At 47.9% G+C, this 16,514-nt stretch overlaps 1 protein-coding gene across 7 annotated transcripts in view; it reads right to left on the bottom strand.

Annotated features, from left to right (window-relative positions):
* Positions 1 to 16,514, bottom strand: part of QKI (QKI, KH domain containing RNA binding) — a 277,266-nt gene that overhangs the window by 156,570 nt on the left and 104,182 nt on the right. For all 7 annotated transcript variants that reach the window (XR_008596476.1, XR_008596475.1, XM_054970351.1 and 4 more), the window contains exon 3: positions 1,354 to 1,470. Coding sequence is in view for 5 of the 7 variants with exons in the window: in XM_054970351.1 (XP_054826326.1) it covers positions 1,354 to 1,470 (117 nt within the window). In the remaining 2 variants the exon portion in view is untranslated. The remainder of the gene's footprint in view (positions 1 to 1,353; positions 1,471 to 16,514) is intronic.

The raw sequence follows: 16,514 nt of genomic DNA, 5'->3' as shown, positions 1-16,514 counted from the left end.
GTCAGTTTAAGATTTTAAAACTGTTTATTTTTAATGGTTATTTCCAATGCCAATAATATTTTTGTTCTTAATTTGCCACTCACATAGGTAGAAACTGTCCAGAGATATATACTCTTTAAGTGCAAACTCTGCAGTGCTATGGCACCAGCATATGCAGCATGATAGATGAATATCATTTTTGTGCATTTAATCTATACGTTATAAAAGTGCATTATACTTTGCAAGGTTTTATTTTGCCTGTTTTATAAAAGGAAATCTGAATTTGAAAAATTTTAAAGCCAAGTCTTCATATTAAAACTCTTAACATGAGTCTCCATTCTCAAATTTTCAGTTTAAGGCTACTTTTCTAGATAAAGAAAGAACAGGGAGACAACATTTGACTTTTGAAATAAAACAAAATATGGTAAACAGGTCATCAAATGTGTGTATTAAAACGGAAGGAAAAAACTGAGAAATACAGATGTCGGAACCCTCCAATCAAATTCAAGCACTGATATATAACATGAGTGAATTTGTATTATTTTATGTTCTAACAACTCAGAGTTTAGAAGTCTGCTTGATTCTCAAATCATACATGACATGTCTTTCCACAACAGTCATACTGCAACCAACATGCTAAGCGTCTGCATGGATAAGTGATTCTGGTCCTACTTGGTGATTTCACCATTATTTGGCAAGGACATTTCCAAAAGTGCTGCTTGGGAAATACAGTTCAGCACCATCACATTTATGGTATAATGTTTCACAAGCTTTTATTTTATCCCCCATGCTGCTTGAAATCTACATGAAACAATTACAAAACGTAATCTGGAGAAAATCCATTATTACATATAAATCAAGAGGGGCAGTGGAAGAACAGAACAGGTTCAGGATATGCCCGACAGAAGCTAAAACTCAATCTAGGTGAGATGGATGTCCTGTTGGCAGGCAGGTTCTGTTGGTAGGTTCTAGAAGATGTTATTCCAATTTACAAAAGAAGATGGGGTTGCACTCTCCCTTAAACAGCAGTTTCACAGCTTGAGAATGCTGTTAGGTCCAGCCCTTACTCTGGAAGCTCAAAAATATTCAAGGCAGAAGGCACCATTCATCAGACTGATGTGCAATTGTGGACTTGGTTGGACAGAGATAGCCTGGAAATGAAATGACATGTTTCTTCACAAAGGGTATCTCAAAACTATCTGCTGATCTCTGTCAAGGACTGGCAACAATACTAAAATTGTGGGTACTGGAATCTTAAGACTCCAACCCAAATATACACTTCTGCTGTTAAACAAAAGCAACAAGGTTTACTTCAATGCACATTCACAAAATTATGCAAAATGGGATATAACCCATTTTGGTTGCTGCTCTTACCTTTTTCTTGTCTCTCATGGACCCTTTGCCTCGGACCATGATCTTACATCCTGTTTCAGCCTCAAGCTGTTTAGCAGTTAGTCCTCTGGGCCCAAGGATTCTTCCAACAAAATTAAACTGAAAAGAAAGAAGTCAGTTTACTGTCTCAAAATACTGTGATAAATTAGTGTCCTAGTAACACTATAATGTATTCTATAACTACACCATTATTAAGAACAAGATCATGAAAGAATCACAATTCATCCATTTTAGCCTGTATTGCCTTTTTAATTTTATCTCTCTTCCAAGGAGCTCAGGGTACATAGTTCTACCTTCTACCACTTTATTCTCCAAAGCAACCTTGTGAGGAAGGTTAGACAGAGTGGCCTAAATTCACCTAGTGAGCTTTACAGCAAAGTGAAGATTTGAACAAAGCCACTATGCTATAATATCTGCAGTAGCTACAGTATCTCTTGCCTACAACATACAAAAGAGAAATACATACAAAACCAAGCTTGCATTGTATCTGCTTCTCACTTTCCTATATGACAGCAAGGGGGCAACTGGTTCCCCTTGCAGATGTAATTGCTATATAGAACAATTTCCACATAGGTATGATAGCCTGAAACCAAATGAGTCCCATTTTCAGCACACCTACCAAAGATAACTATCTCAAATGCACTTGGCTACTGTTAGACAGACCAAGGGCAAACCAATTCTGAACTAGAAGAGCTGCCTTTGATCTCTAAATTTTCCTCAGACGCTGTTATTACATAATGAATGGTAACAAGTAAGAAAAATAAAATCTAGTCATTTCAAAGCAGGCAATGCAATCTCTCCATCAAACAATCCTCAACAACTATAACACCAATGGTTTTCAGGAGCGCCTCCTTTAATATTCAAAACTATTAAATATTTAGTGCATACAAAGCTATAGAGGAAGGGGAAACAATAAAAATTCAGACATATTTCAGAGCACATGAAGCTAACTTATACTGAATAAGACCCTTGGTCCATCAAGATCACTACTAACTACTCAGACAGGCAAGGAGCTCCCCAAGGTCTCAGATAGAGGTCTTTCACATCGCCTTACCACCTGCTTTTTTTAGCTGAATGCTGTGGATTGAACCTGGGACCTTCTGCATGCAAAGCAAATGTTCTGCCACTGAACTACAGTCCCTCCCCATAGACATTATCCAATACTGGCCTACAATTAACTTCATTTGCCACATTGTTACCTACTCAGGCAATTTCTGGAGCTCCTTCTGTAACTCCTCACGATTGACCATGGTTTTCACAATCATCTGCAAACTAGGCCACTACACTGCTCATCCCCGGTTCCAGATACTTTATAAACTAATTAAATAGAGATGCCCCGAAACAGACCCTTGAGGGACCCCACTGCTTACTTTCTTCCATTGCTAGAACTGTCTATTTATTCTGACCCTCTACTTCTTGTCAATTAATCAATTTTTATCCATAGGACTTCTTAGCTAAGCTCACCCAGGGGTCTTTAGTGAGGTACCTGTCAGAAGCCTTTTGAAAGTTCAAGTATATAATGTCTACAGCGTCACTGACATGTATGTTCATTTTTTCAAAGAACTCCGAAAGGTTGGTGATGCAGGACCTCCTTTAGCAGAAGCCATGCTGATCTCCCCTCAGCAGGCTTTGTTCCTCTATGTGCCTAATAACTCTATCTTGGATTACAGTTTCTACTAATTTGCTTGTGACAGACATTAGACTAACTGGCATGTAATTTTCTGGTTCTTTTCCAATCGCTTTTTAAAAATTGGTGTAAAATTTGCTATTCTCTTCACTCCTTTGGTTCAGTGGCTAGTTTTAGTGATAAGTTACATATATGGGTTAGTAGATACACAATCTCCCTAACAACTCTGGGTTGTGCCATTAGGACCTGAAAAAATCCTGGTTTTTAATTAAGTCCAGAACTTCCAGCTGAGGAGTTAGGATACATTCATGCCTGGAATTAAGATCACAGAGAAAGGCCCTCCTGTCTGTCAAAAAAGCTTGACTGGTAGGTACATGAGAGAGGGCTTTTTAGTGATTGCAGTGTGTTTGGTGCTCTCACTCTATCTTCAGGAGACAGCTGAAGACTTATTTAGGATGGCTTTTGTTTAGCAACTTTTTAATGTAATTTTTTGTTTGTGTTATATTGTAAGCCATTGTGAGCTCCTCTACATGGAAAGGTGGCTAATAAATGCCTTTAAATAAATGAATAAAATTTATATGTCATCCACCTCAATGTGACTCAGTTCTTCAGAGTCCCTTCCTGAAAATAATGAAATGCAGAAAGACAAAGCTAGAAGAGACCCAAAGGGTCATCTACTCCAACCCACTGCACAATGTAGGAAATTCAACTATCCTCCCCAACTGCCCCAGTGACCCTCCTCAATTCCCAGAAGAAAGCAAAACACTTCCAGGATCCCTGGCTAAAAGGAATATGGACCAAAAAAATGTTTGGTTGAAACCAGATCCAGGTATTAGGAATATCATTAAATTTGGTATCCCTGAAATCCAGGTCAGATTCTCTAATCCTGTTCAGCAAGATTAGAGAAACCTGAATTTATTTTGCCATTATTCCCTATGTGGGGCAGAGTTCAAGCAAACGCCACCAAATTTGCCGGAAATCTACTCCTTCCTCGCCACTAAAGACATCCTCAAGTTTTAGGAAGCTTGAACCCAGGGGTCCAATTCTATGGCCCCTGAACAAGGTGCCCCCAGTCACTATCCTAGTGGTACTGGCCACTAGGATTAGTATGGATTTTGGATGGATATATTATTTATGGAGATTTATGTATTCAACCTTGATTGGTTGTTTACTGGCCCAAACAACTGTATGCTGGAAAATCCCAGAGTTGCAATTTAAAGTTCTAGTGGCTGGAGGAATTAGAGTGAGTCAGAGGGTGGTGGACAAAGAGAGCGGCTGGTATGGGGTTGGGGATCCCAGTACTCTGGGGACGAGGGAGGTAAGGCAGTGCGATGCAAGATAGGATGAGGAGACAACAGAGATATGGTAGGGCTCGGTGTACTTCCAACCTTCATCCCATCCTGAGAAATGCTGGATGTGGAGTTAGAAAATTTAACTCCCCTTCGACACTGATGTTGTGCAACACCAGATCCACAAATAATAAAACCAGGACACTGCATGAATATTTTGCAGCGAATGATATGGATCTGGTGTGCATGACTGAGACCTGGGTAAGGGAGGGCGACTCCCACACACCAAGCAGGACACACACTAGCTTTGATCTTTGGGATGGGGATGAAAGTAGTTGAGCAGCTGCCATTGTCAAACCACTCGGTTTTGAAGGCCCGGCTGCATATTCCCCTCCCCCCCTGCAAGGGCGGCGAGCTTATTTATGCTTTCCTGCAGAGACTCGTGGATCCTATTGGTTTCCAGAATTCTCTGAGGGATCCAATACTCCCTGGCAGTTCGTTAGATGAGCTGGTGGAAGACTGGCAAGTCCGTCTCTCCGAAGCCATCGATGAAATCCCCCCCCCCGTCGCCCTCTTCGCCCCCGCACCAGACTGGCTCCCTGGTACACTGAGGAGCTACGACGGATGAAGCGGGAACTAAGATGGCTTGAGCGAGTGTGGCAACGATCTCGCGATGAAGAAGCAAGAACATCTTATAGGACGTTTATGAAAGCCTATGAGATGGCGGTGAAAGCCACAAAGAAGGATTGCCAGCCACAATTGATACAGTATGTGAACTAGAGGCCCCTTGGCCATCTACTGGACCAATATTAGATCTATTCAACCCACTCTTTGGAGATGAGATTCATAGGACACTGCGAGCGGTGAGACCTGCCACGTGCTCCTTGGACCCGTGCCTGTCATGGCTGGTGAAGGCCAGTGTGGATGGGCTACAGACTGCCTTGGAGGCCATTGTCAACATGTCCTTGAACTCTGGGGTCTTTCCTGGAGCACTGAAGGAAGCTTTGGTTAGGCCTCTACTGAAGAAACCATCTTTGGACCCCACTGACCTGCTCAACTACCACCCAGTTTCGAATCTTCCATTTCTGGGTGATTGAGTGGACAGTGGTGGAGCAGCTACAGGGTTTCCTCATCCCTAGATCCCTTCCAGTCTGGCTTCCACCCAGGTCACTGGACAGAGATGTTGCTGGATGCCCTCACTGATGATCTCCACAGGCAACTGGATGGTGGCGGATCAGCGCTGCTGATATTGTTGGATTTGTCAGCAGCGTCCGACACGGTCAATCATGATCTATTGACCCACCACCTCACCGATGTGGGGATACAAGGGACTGCCTTACAGTGGCTCGTCTCTTTTCTCCACGGTCGGGGACAGAGGGTGGCACTTGGGGAGAAACTGTCATCCCGCCACCCACTGGTGTGCGGCGTCCTTCAGGGGGTGATACTCTCCCCACTATTGTTTAATGTTTATATGCGCCCCCTCGCCCAATTGGTGCGGTGTTTCGGACTTGGATGTCATCAATATGCCAATGACACCCACTTATATCTGATGATGGACGGCTGGCCCGACTTTGCCCCGGATGTCTTGGAACGTGTCTTTGAAGCTGTGACTAGGTGGTTGAAACAGAGTCAGTTGAAATTAAATCCCACAAAGACAGAGGTCCTGCATGTGGGCCTGGGGTCTATGCATATGTGACTCCGGCTCCCCACTCTTGATGGAGTGCTGCTTGCGCCACTTGCGAGAGTGAGGAGCCAGGGGGTGATCTTGGATGGCTCCTTGACTATGGAGGCACAGATCGCAGCAGTTGTCTGGTCTTCATTTTTCCATCTGAGACAAGCCCGGCAGCTTGTCCCCTACCTGTCAACCCACGACCTAACAGCAGTGATCCAAGCAACGGTTACCTCTAAATTAGACTACTGCAATTCGCTCTACGCAGGGCTTCCTTTGGGCTTGATCCAGAGATTACAGCTGGTTTAAAATGCAGCTGCACGGGTGATTGCAAGGGTCCCAATAGGGGAACATTTAACACCTATATTACGCCAGCTGCATTGGCTACCAGTTGAGTACCGGGTCCGGTTCAAGGTTTTGGTGCTGACCTATAAAGCCCTATGTGGACTGGGTCCAGCACATCTGTGGGACCGTCTCTCCCTATATATACCCCAGAGGACACTTCATTCTACACACAAAAAACTTTTGGTGGTCCCTGGTCCTAGGGAACCTTGCCTGACCTCGACCACAGCCAGGGCCTTTTCGGTCCTGGCACCAGCCTGGTGGAACTCTCTGTCTGATGAAACCGGGGACCAGCAGGATTTATTATCCTTCCACTGAGCCTGTAAGACAGAGATGTTCCGCCAGGCATATGGCGGAGGCTAGGCTGGGCCCCTGCCAGCCGTACTTGACTTGAAAAGATCTGTCCACCACCCTATATATATATCTATAGATATAGATATATATGGGCCATGTTGGAAATGAAGTAACTCTTCCATCACCATCTGAGAAGTTTTTATTGCATGTAGTGTTTTAAATTTTATTGTAATGTTTTTATCTGCTTTTATGTGTTTGTATGTAAATTAAAATGTTGTGCTCTGCCCTGAGTCCACTTGGTGGGGAGGGTAGACTAAAAATCTAATAAAATAAATAAATAAATATCCTCTGTTTTCTATGGGGAAAACATTTCAAAGAAAAAGCTTAAACAAAAGCAACTTCTGGCCAAAATCCAGTCCCAATGCAAGCTAAACCAACAAAGCCAAAGAAAGTCAAACTATAGCAAGGGAAAAACAGGGTTTCTCACCTGTAACTGTTGATCGTCGAGTCTCTTCTGTGCAGACACACATTGGGACTGCGCAGGCGCAGGCCAGCCGCGGAGAAGATTCTTTTAGCTTCTAGAAATGTGACGGGGACGTTCGGGCCCACCGCGCATGCGCGTCGGTGTTCCCGCCAATTTTGAAGTACAAGTACCCGAACGTCCCCGGCATTCCCTCAGTTCACCTGAGCCGCCGGAGAAACAATGGAGTAAACCAAGCACTCACAGCGGGGCAGGCGGGAGGGAATGTGTGTCTGCACAGAAGAGACTCGACGATCAACAGTTACAGGTGAGAAACCCTGTTTATCGTCGTCGTCCTTCTGTGCAGCCCCACATTGGGAGAATAGCTAGCATCTCACCAATGGGGGCGGGTGTGAGTGTCTATGTGAACAAAGAATGCAGAACAGCCGTGCCAACAGCGGATTCACGGCGTGCATTCACGTCTACAGAATAATGTTTAATGAAAGTGTCAGCGGTAGACCACGTTGCAGCTTGGCAGACGTCCTGGAGTGGCACTCCTCGCAGGAAGGCAGCAGAGGCAGCTTGTGCTCGAGTAGAATGAGCAGTAATCAACAACGGGCACCGGACTCCAGCTTGCTGATAACAAAGTTTAATTGCAGACACAATCCAGCGAGAGATGGACTGGGCAGAAGCTGGCGAGCCCTTGCGAGGGCCAGAGTAACACAAGAACAGGGCAGGAGACTTCCTGAAACACTTGGTGCGATGTAAATAAAACAATAAAGCACGTTTCACATCCAATGTGTGTAGAGTACGTTCCTCTGGGGAAGAGGGTGTAGGAAAAAAGGAAGGAAGGACCACCTTTTGACGCAGGTGAAATTTGGAAACCACCTTGGGCAGGAACTGCATACTAGTGTGGAGCATGACCGTACCGGGGAAGAACTGCAGGAAGGGGGGGTCACACCTTAGAGCAGACAACTCCCCAACCCGCCTGGAGGAAGTGACTGCAACCAAAAAGGCCACCTTCTGCGTGAGCAGAGGCAAGGGACAGGTAGACAGGGGCTCAAAAGGGGAGAGCATCAGACGGGAGAGCACCAGGGTCAGGCTCCACTGAGGAATAGGATGGGCCCTAGGAGGAAAGGACTTTAGTAGGCCCTTCAGGAACTGTTTGGACAGCCAATGTGCAAACACAGTCCTCCCATCAATCTGCTCATGGAAGGCAGAGATAGCAGCCATGTGCACCTTAACACTGGAGAACGCCAGGCCTTGGGAGCACAGGTCCAGGAGGTAGTCCAGAATGACAGGCAGCGGGCAAGTGAAAGGGGAAACCCCTTTGGGGGCTAACCACCTAGAGAAACGTGACCACTTCCTCTGGTAGGACAACCTGGTAGACGGTTTTCGGGCATTCAAGATCACGTTAAGCACCCTAGCAGAGAGGCCTAGTCTGGGGCGCAGAGGAGCCAGGCAGTCAGATTTAGCACTGCCACATCGTGATGCCACACCCCGTCCCTGAGTAGCAGGTCTGGGGCGTGTGGAAGTGGGAGACACCGCCCCTGTGACAGGGAGAGTAAAAGGGGGAACCAATCCTGGCGAGGCCACCGAGGGGCAATCAGGATACAATGGGTCCGGAAGGCTCTGATCCTGGACAGGACCTTGTGAAGGAGTGGGAAGGGCGGGAAGGCATAAAAGAGCCCTGGAGACCAGGGTATCTGGAAGGCATCCCCCAGTGAACGATGGCCAATCCCGGCCCGGGAGCAGAACAGGGGAACCTGTGTGTTGTGGGCTGTGGCGAAGAGGTCGATGAGCGGGGTGCCCCACATGCGGAAAACCACATGGAGGTAAGCCCTGTTGAGGGACCACTCGTGTTGGGGCAAAAACACTCTGCTCAGCGCGTCTGCTGCTGTGTTGCTCTCCCCCGCAATATGAACGGCCTTGGGCAGGACGTTGTTGGTAATAGCCCAGTTCCAGAGCGTAGTCGCTTCCCTGCAGAGCTTGAGCGAGACCGTTCCTCCCTGCTTGTTGAGATAGTAACAGGCTGTGGTATTGTCCGACAGGACCTGCACCCTCTTGTTCCGAATGACATCTGCAAAAGAAGCAAGGGAGTAACGGATCGCTCTAAGCTCTAAGAGGTTAATGTGCATGTTTACCTCAAGGGAGGACCAAACACCCTGAGCAGACAGGCGCCCACAACGCCCTCCCCAGCCTAGATTGGAAGCGTCCGTAAAGACGGTGACCTCCGGCAGGAAGGGACCAAAAGGACAACCCTTGGACAAATTCTCAGGGACAGTCCACCACACCAAGGACCGCTGTATCACCCTCGGGATGGAAAACCCACGGTGTTGACTCATAGCGAGAGGGTTGAAAACCCGAACAAACCAGTTTTGCAGAGGCCGCATGTGCAGGCGAGCAAAACACACCACCCCTGTGGAGGAGGCCATGAGGCCCAACAAGGTTTGAATCAGGAGGGCAGTTTGGAACCGGTTATGCACGAAGTGGCGGGCCAGGCAGGACAGCCTGCTCAAGCGGTCCGGGGGTAGATAAGCCCGGCCCAGCAGAGAGTCAAAGTGGACCCCGATGAACCTAATGCTCGTACCTGGGGACAACACAGACTTCCCCAAATTGACCACTAGCCCCAGGCCGTCTAGCACGGACAAGGTGAGGGCGATAGAGGCCCGGAGGGAATCAGAGGAGGGACCCACCAGGAGCCAATCATCCAAATATGGATAGACAAAACAGCCACTAGACCGTAAATGTGCCACCACGGTGGCCATACATTTAGTGAACACCCTGGGCGCCGAGGCCAGGCCAAAGGGCAAGGCTGTGTACTCATAGACAGCGCCTCCACAAGTAAAACGGAGATATTTTCTGTGGCCCTCAAAGATGGAAATGTGGAAGTAGGCGTCTTTGAGATCCAAAATGGCCATCCAGACGCCTGACTCCAAGAGTTCCAATACTCGTGACAGAGTAAGCATCCTAAACTTTTCCACCCTCAAGTAAGTATTAAGGGCCCGAAGGTCCAAAATGGGACGAGACCCCCCATCTTTCTTATCCACAAGAAAGTATCTTGAATAAAATCCCCAAGGGGAAGCAGAGACATCGACCACCCGGACAGCACCTTTGTTAACCAACTCCAAAACATTATTTTGTAACACAACATTACAACAAGAAGCACAACGAGGGGGGTGCGAAAGAGGGGGTGCAGTGGTAAACGATAACTTATAACCACGGGCCACAATAGAGAGGACCCAGCTATCAGTAGTAATGAGTCGCCAATGGGGCAAGAAAGGCCGTAGCCTGTCCAAGAACAAGATATTAACAGTGTCCTTGCAGGCCAACTGGGAAGCGTCCTGGTCTAGTCAAAAGACCGTGGGCTTTTGCGCCGAAGTCGAGGGCTTGGGCGAGGGAGGCTGCTGTCGTCCCTTGGACCGGCCGGAGCGTCTCGAAGAGTGGCGCTGCTGGCCAGAGTAGGAACGGTGGCCATAGGATTGACCGGAGGAGAACCTTCCTTGGCGCTGTTGGAACTGCTGGTAGGGTGACTGATAGGACCGGAACCTGCCGTACCGATATCTCGGACCCGTCTGCGGAACCGAAGGCGCAACCCCGAGGGACTTGGCCGTCTGCTGGTTCTTCTTCATGAGGGAAAGGGACTCATCCGTTTTCTCTGAGAAGAGCTGGGGACCCTCAAACGGGAAATCCTCGACCTTGGCCTTCTTCTCGGGGGGCAGGGCCGTAGATCGAAGCCAGGCGTGCCGACGCAAGAGCACGGAGGATGCCATCGCACGTGCAGCAGAGTCGGCGGCGTCCTTGCCAGCTGTCATCTGTTGCTTTGACAACCGGAAAGCCTCAGCCTGGAGAGCCTTGACCAAGGCACGGCGATCGTCGGGAAGGTCAGAGAGGTAGGAGGATAGTCGCTTCCACAAGAAGAGATTGTAGGAGCCCATTATCACTTGGAAATTGGCGATACGGAACCCCAGGGAAGCCGAAGAATACACCTTCCGACCGATGCCATCTAGCTTTCTGCCCTCCCGATCCGACGGAGCCGAAGAGGAACCGCGTCGGAACCGAGCTTGACCCTCCTCGGCCACGATGGAAGAGGGTTTCGGATGGGTGAAGAGGTAAGGGCAATCCTCCTGCTTGAGCCGATAATATTTCTCGACCTTCTTGGCCGTAGGCGGAACGGAAGCAGGGGTCTGCCAGAGCGCGAGGGCATTGTCGACGAGATCCTCGACAGGGGGGAACGCCACCGAGGCAGGAGAGCCAGAGTACAGCGGCTCCAGCAGCTTGCTCTTGGGCTTTGAGGTGGAAGAGGCGACATCCAGCTCCAGTGCCGCGGCCATCCGGACCAGCTGCTCCGCGAACACTCTGTAGTCGTCATTAGGAGACGACGAACGGAGCTCCCCCACAGCATCATCAGGGGAAGGGTCGGAAGCCGCGTCCGAGGAGTACTCTGATGGAGACGCCAGGCCCTCTTCATCCTCGGAGTCGGAGAAAACCGCCGGGGTCTGCGTCGGAACCGAAGGGCGCTCCGTCGGAACCGAGGTACAAGGCTCGGGAGCCGAAAGATGGCGATGCGGCCGAGCAGCAGGCGGAGCAAGTGGCAGAGTCGACGGCGCCGGAACCGAGGTCAAGGGCGCCGATGGGCCAGGCAGGAAGGGGGCGGACTGCTGGATCCAAGCCACGAAATCTTGCCAGGAGGCCACGTTCCCAAAGCCCGGGACAGGCTGCCAAGGAGGTAGAGCAGCAGGCACTGGAACGGATCGGTGAAACGGCGCCGGAACCGACAAGACTGGCTGCGCCGGAACGGAGGCCTCCGACGGGACCGGAGCAGATGGCAGGGAGCGTTCAAACTCCTGGAACGGTTCCGAAAAACAAGGGAACGATTCATAGTCGTCCGGAACCACCGGAGGAGGCGTACGAGGAGGCGAAGGGGTGTGCAGGAGACTCCTGACGTCCTCAGCAGGAGGGGCCGATCTGGGAGGCGAACCAGCCAACGATGTCGGGGCCGGCGATAAAGCACGGCTCTTGGCTTTCGACTTGGCCTTTGCCTTTTTTGGCGGGGGCTCCGAAGAAGCCGCAGTGGCCAAAGGCTTGGAAGAAGGCTTCGACGAAGCGCGTTTCTTCGCCTTCCGACTGGACGGAACACTCACGGAACCGGAGGTAGTCGAGCCCTCCGGAACGGGCGGCCCCGTCGGATCCGAGGGGAGCGGTTCCGGCGACTTACGCGGAGCCGGCGAGGGAGCGACAGAGCTGGGCTTGCTCCCGGACGATCCAGACGGTTTGGGCGGCAGAAGGTTGGCGTCCCAAAGGAAGGCTCGGAGCCTGGCCTTGCGGTCGTTCCGCGCCTTCGGGGTGAAGGCCATGCAGAACTTACAGCGCTCCACGACGTGCCCCTCGCCCAAACAGATAAGGCACAGGTCATGACCGTCTGAGTGGGTCATTTTAGTGCCACATTGCTGGCATTTTTTAAATAGAGAGGAATGGGACATGGTGGAGGCGTGTCCCAGAAAATGAAGCGATAACTCACAAGCGACGAACAGTCCGAAGACACGAGCGACAGCTAAAGAACCTTTTCGAACGGCGGCGAAAAAGGAACTGAGGGAATGCCGGGGACGTTCGGGTACTTGTACTTCAAAATTGGCGGGAACACCGACGCGCATGCGCGGTGGGCCCGAACGTCCCCGTCACATTTCTAGAAGCTAAAAGAATCTTCTCCGCGGCTGGCCTGCGCCTGCGCAGTCCCAATGTGGGGCTGCACAGAAGGACGACGACGATCCAATGTTGAACCAGAGAACTCCAATACTGAACCAGAGAATCCCAAACTGAAGCAAGCCCAGGGAGGGCAGAGATGGTTTGAGCGGGACAAGTCTCAGAGTTTAAAAGGTGGCAGGTGGCAGTGGCATGAAGGGGTTTTTTGGCACTCAGAAGTCAAGGGTGGAGGCAGGATAAGAATCCCTCACAGAGAAAAGCAGCCACAGTAACAAAAGTGGAGAGGCAGTAAGACAGCAGTATTGGGAGGTTGTAAAAAAATGAGGAGTGGTTCAAAGTGCCGCAAGGTCTGTGGCAGTGGAAGGAGAGCAGGGCAAGGCTCAGGCCTGTGAAGGACAAGGAGGCGGCAGACATAGAGGCTGGGAGAGGAACTAGCGGGGAGAGCAATGGACTGAAGAAGACTGTCTTGCCTCCCCCTCCTCCCATGCCTAGAAAGTCCATGAAAGGTTGAAGGTGCAGTCAACCCACATCTGCAGCTGCATTTAACAGATTAAACAGAATAATCTCTGGTCAATCCGGCCCATAAGAATCCAGCTTCTGGGATCTCATCTGAGATTCTCTAATGTGATCCAGTATAGTCAGATTATGCTGGATCAACAAAAATCTAGCTATATTAACTAGATAGGAATCCCAGGTGGCATACCCCTACTGGTCAATCTTGCCTGGAGGAAAATTGCTTCCTGACCACATAGTGGTGACTGGCATTAACCCGGGCACATAAGAAAGAGTTACAAGAGCTGAACTCTGGCTTAACCCTTCCGCTCACAAGCTGCCTAAATTCATACTGAGTCACAGAATGAGCATTGCTGACAGATGGCCATCTAGTCTCTGCTTAAAGACCTCCAAACAAGGAGAGCCTACCAACTCCTGAGGAAGCCTGTTTCACTGAGGAACCACTCTAACTGTCAAAACGTTTATGGCTGTAATGTGGGTACATGCCCGACACTTTCCACAGTGAGCAAAGATACAAGGAATTCATTTAGTTTCTCTGCCATCTCCCCTTTTATTCCCAGGTCATCTCCAAGGGCCCAACTGCTTCTCTGACTGGTTTCCTATTCTGGATATATTTGAAGAAATGCTTACTGTCTGTTTTGATGTTTTTAGAAACCAGCTTCTCAAATTCTCTCTTTGCATGCCTAATTAGTAACTTATACTTCTGCCAGACCATGTGCTTCCTTCAGTTTACTTCATTGGGGCAGACTTCTCCAGATCCCCTATCTTGGTTCAGAGGCTTCTAGTACTGGCACATAGACAACCTAAATGTGTTTTCCTCTCAAACCACCCTTTACCTCCCTCAGCCCCTTTAGCTCCACACACAACCCTCTTTTGCCATCCTACTATCACTTTCAAGTTCTAGTCTGCTCTAACCAATATTATCCTAAACGTTTACAGTATCATCTGTTTGAACTGAGTTGTCCTGAACAGGCTTCCCAGCTCCTGTCTGCTTTCCGTCTGCGATTAGTTTAAAAGCAGCTCTTCTCTCTTTTTGATACTAAGTGCATTGAGACCCTAGCCTGTGCCTTTTATAGTTGCTCAGGTGCATGGAAACAAGTAGCGATTCTAAGAATGCAACCTTTGAGGTCCTGGCCTTTAACTTTCTGCCAAGCACCCTCCAGGACCACACAAATACATTTCCCAGTATCACTGGCGCCAACATGCACCATGATCACTCACTCTTCCCCAGCAGTATCAACCTATGCAGACAGCAAGTGATGCCCACAACCTCTGCACCAGACAGGCAAGTCATCATGCAACCCAAACGCTTATTACAGACCCCACTCTCTAGATGCCTAACAATTGAATCACACACAATTAAAAGTCCACCTCCCCTTACCCCAGAGGGTTACCTTCAGCACAAGAGGATATTGGTCCATTATTCAAAGAAGGAGCCCCATCTAACGGATTATGTTCCACCTCCTAGCCTAAACCTCTCCAAACTCAAGACCCTCCATCCCCACAACAGAGGAACAGTTGTTAGCACAGGACTGGGGCTGCTTTGCTAAGTCTCTGAAGGTCTCATCCACAACCTTTCTCTCTCCCCTTCAGCTTCTCCAGGTTGGCAACCTGAGCTTTAAGGAAGCAAACCTGTTCCCTGAGAGCCAAGAGCTCCATGAATTGAGCAAACATCAAGGAGTACATCACCCTCCTTGCTGATGTGGAACTTATATGTCCTTTTTTCAAGAAACTCAAGACTACAGGGTTCTTTCTCCTACTCCCCCTTGAACTCTCCCAAGCTCAACTCTCCTGTTAGAAGTCCTGTTTGAAAGTACTGAGTATAAGCCCCCAGGAAACCTGTATGCCTCTTACACAGCTGAGCCATGAATTCTGCTTTACAGCTATGAGCTGTAGCTCCACCCCCAGGAATTAAACAACAGCATACAGCTGACTCACCTCACTCTGCTGAACCCCATCTAAGCAGGACCATATGCTTCTAAAGCACACATCAAAAGCTAGAAGGCATTCAGACAAACATAGCACAAACACCTCAGGAACCACACAACTTCAAGCAAACTGACATGCACTTACTACTCTTTGTCTCTTGCACCAATTCCAAAACTCAACTCCCCTGTAAGAAGCCTTGTTCGAAAGCACTGGATGAAATCCCTTAGGAAATGTGTGTGCCTCTTACAAAGTCAGACCTTACAATGGATCAATTAAGACAAAGAACTGTTCAATATGATTACTTTTACAGCCTTACAGGAATCTAAAGATACAAAGTACTTTATGAATGTTGAAAGCCTATGATACAACAGAGGGAATGCAGAAGTATGAACACCACATTTTTACCTACAAGTGTTTCTTCATCTACAATTAAAATTGTAATTCTTAAGCTAGTTCTCACTTTTAAAAGTTAGCTCATGTTTATTTGTTATACAGGACACATTACTGTTATTTTCAAATATCACAGCAGACATACAACTGTAAAATTATACACATCAAGCAAGCATATTTAAGTACTAGTAAACAGTCTACTCTGATTATACTGTTTAACTTAGCTGTTTAAAAGCATTACCACTGAAAGACACAGAGTAAAAAAACATCTGTGTGCTGGAAAAACAATTCACCAGTAACTACAAACCAATCCACATTAACACCTAAAATATATAAACTTTCATTGCAAGAATGACTCAGTAAGACATCTATTTTTGTACTATACCAGTCACAAAGAAGGTTTTACACCAAAGTAATATAGGACATAAGAAAATGTGTTCCCTCTTGCTAAAAGAATGGTGATCACCATAATGTATGATCAAAATATTCCCCATAAAAATAGCTACACAGTTAATTATTCTGCGACACAGTACAACCAGTGCTTCAAAACAAAGCATTATCTAGCCAGTCACAAGTCTTTTGTTTCAGTAGAAGAAAATTAAGAACATGCATAACTTTCTCAATATTTCATACTTAAAACTAACACGATAGTGCCCAATATTCTAGTATGCAAGAGAAGATTACCACATACTATTCCGCTATAGAAACTGAAAGTAAGTTGCCTTAGTATATACTATGCATTCATTAATATAGCCAACACAATAACAAAAATAAGGAATTGTCTTTATACTGCTACAGCACCAGGGCCACTGCATATCTTGCAACAAATTATGCTCTAAGCAACTGGTTTGTTGTACATGCACACAAAAGCCCTTGCGTACAGAACTGTGCAGATATCCTACATAGAAATCTCACAACAGACAGTTC

This window comes from Eublepharis macularius, chromosome 1 (genome assembly GCF_028583425.1).
Source record: "Eublepharis macularius isolate TG4126 chromosome 1, MPM_Emac_v1.0, whole genome shotgun sequence".
NCBI lineage: Eukaryota > Metazoa > Chordata > Lepidosauria > Squamata > Eublepharidae > Eublepharis > Eublepharis macularius.
This window is presented reverse-complemented; position numbering and strand designations above follow the sequence as displayed.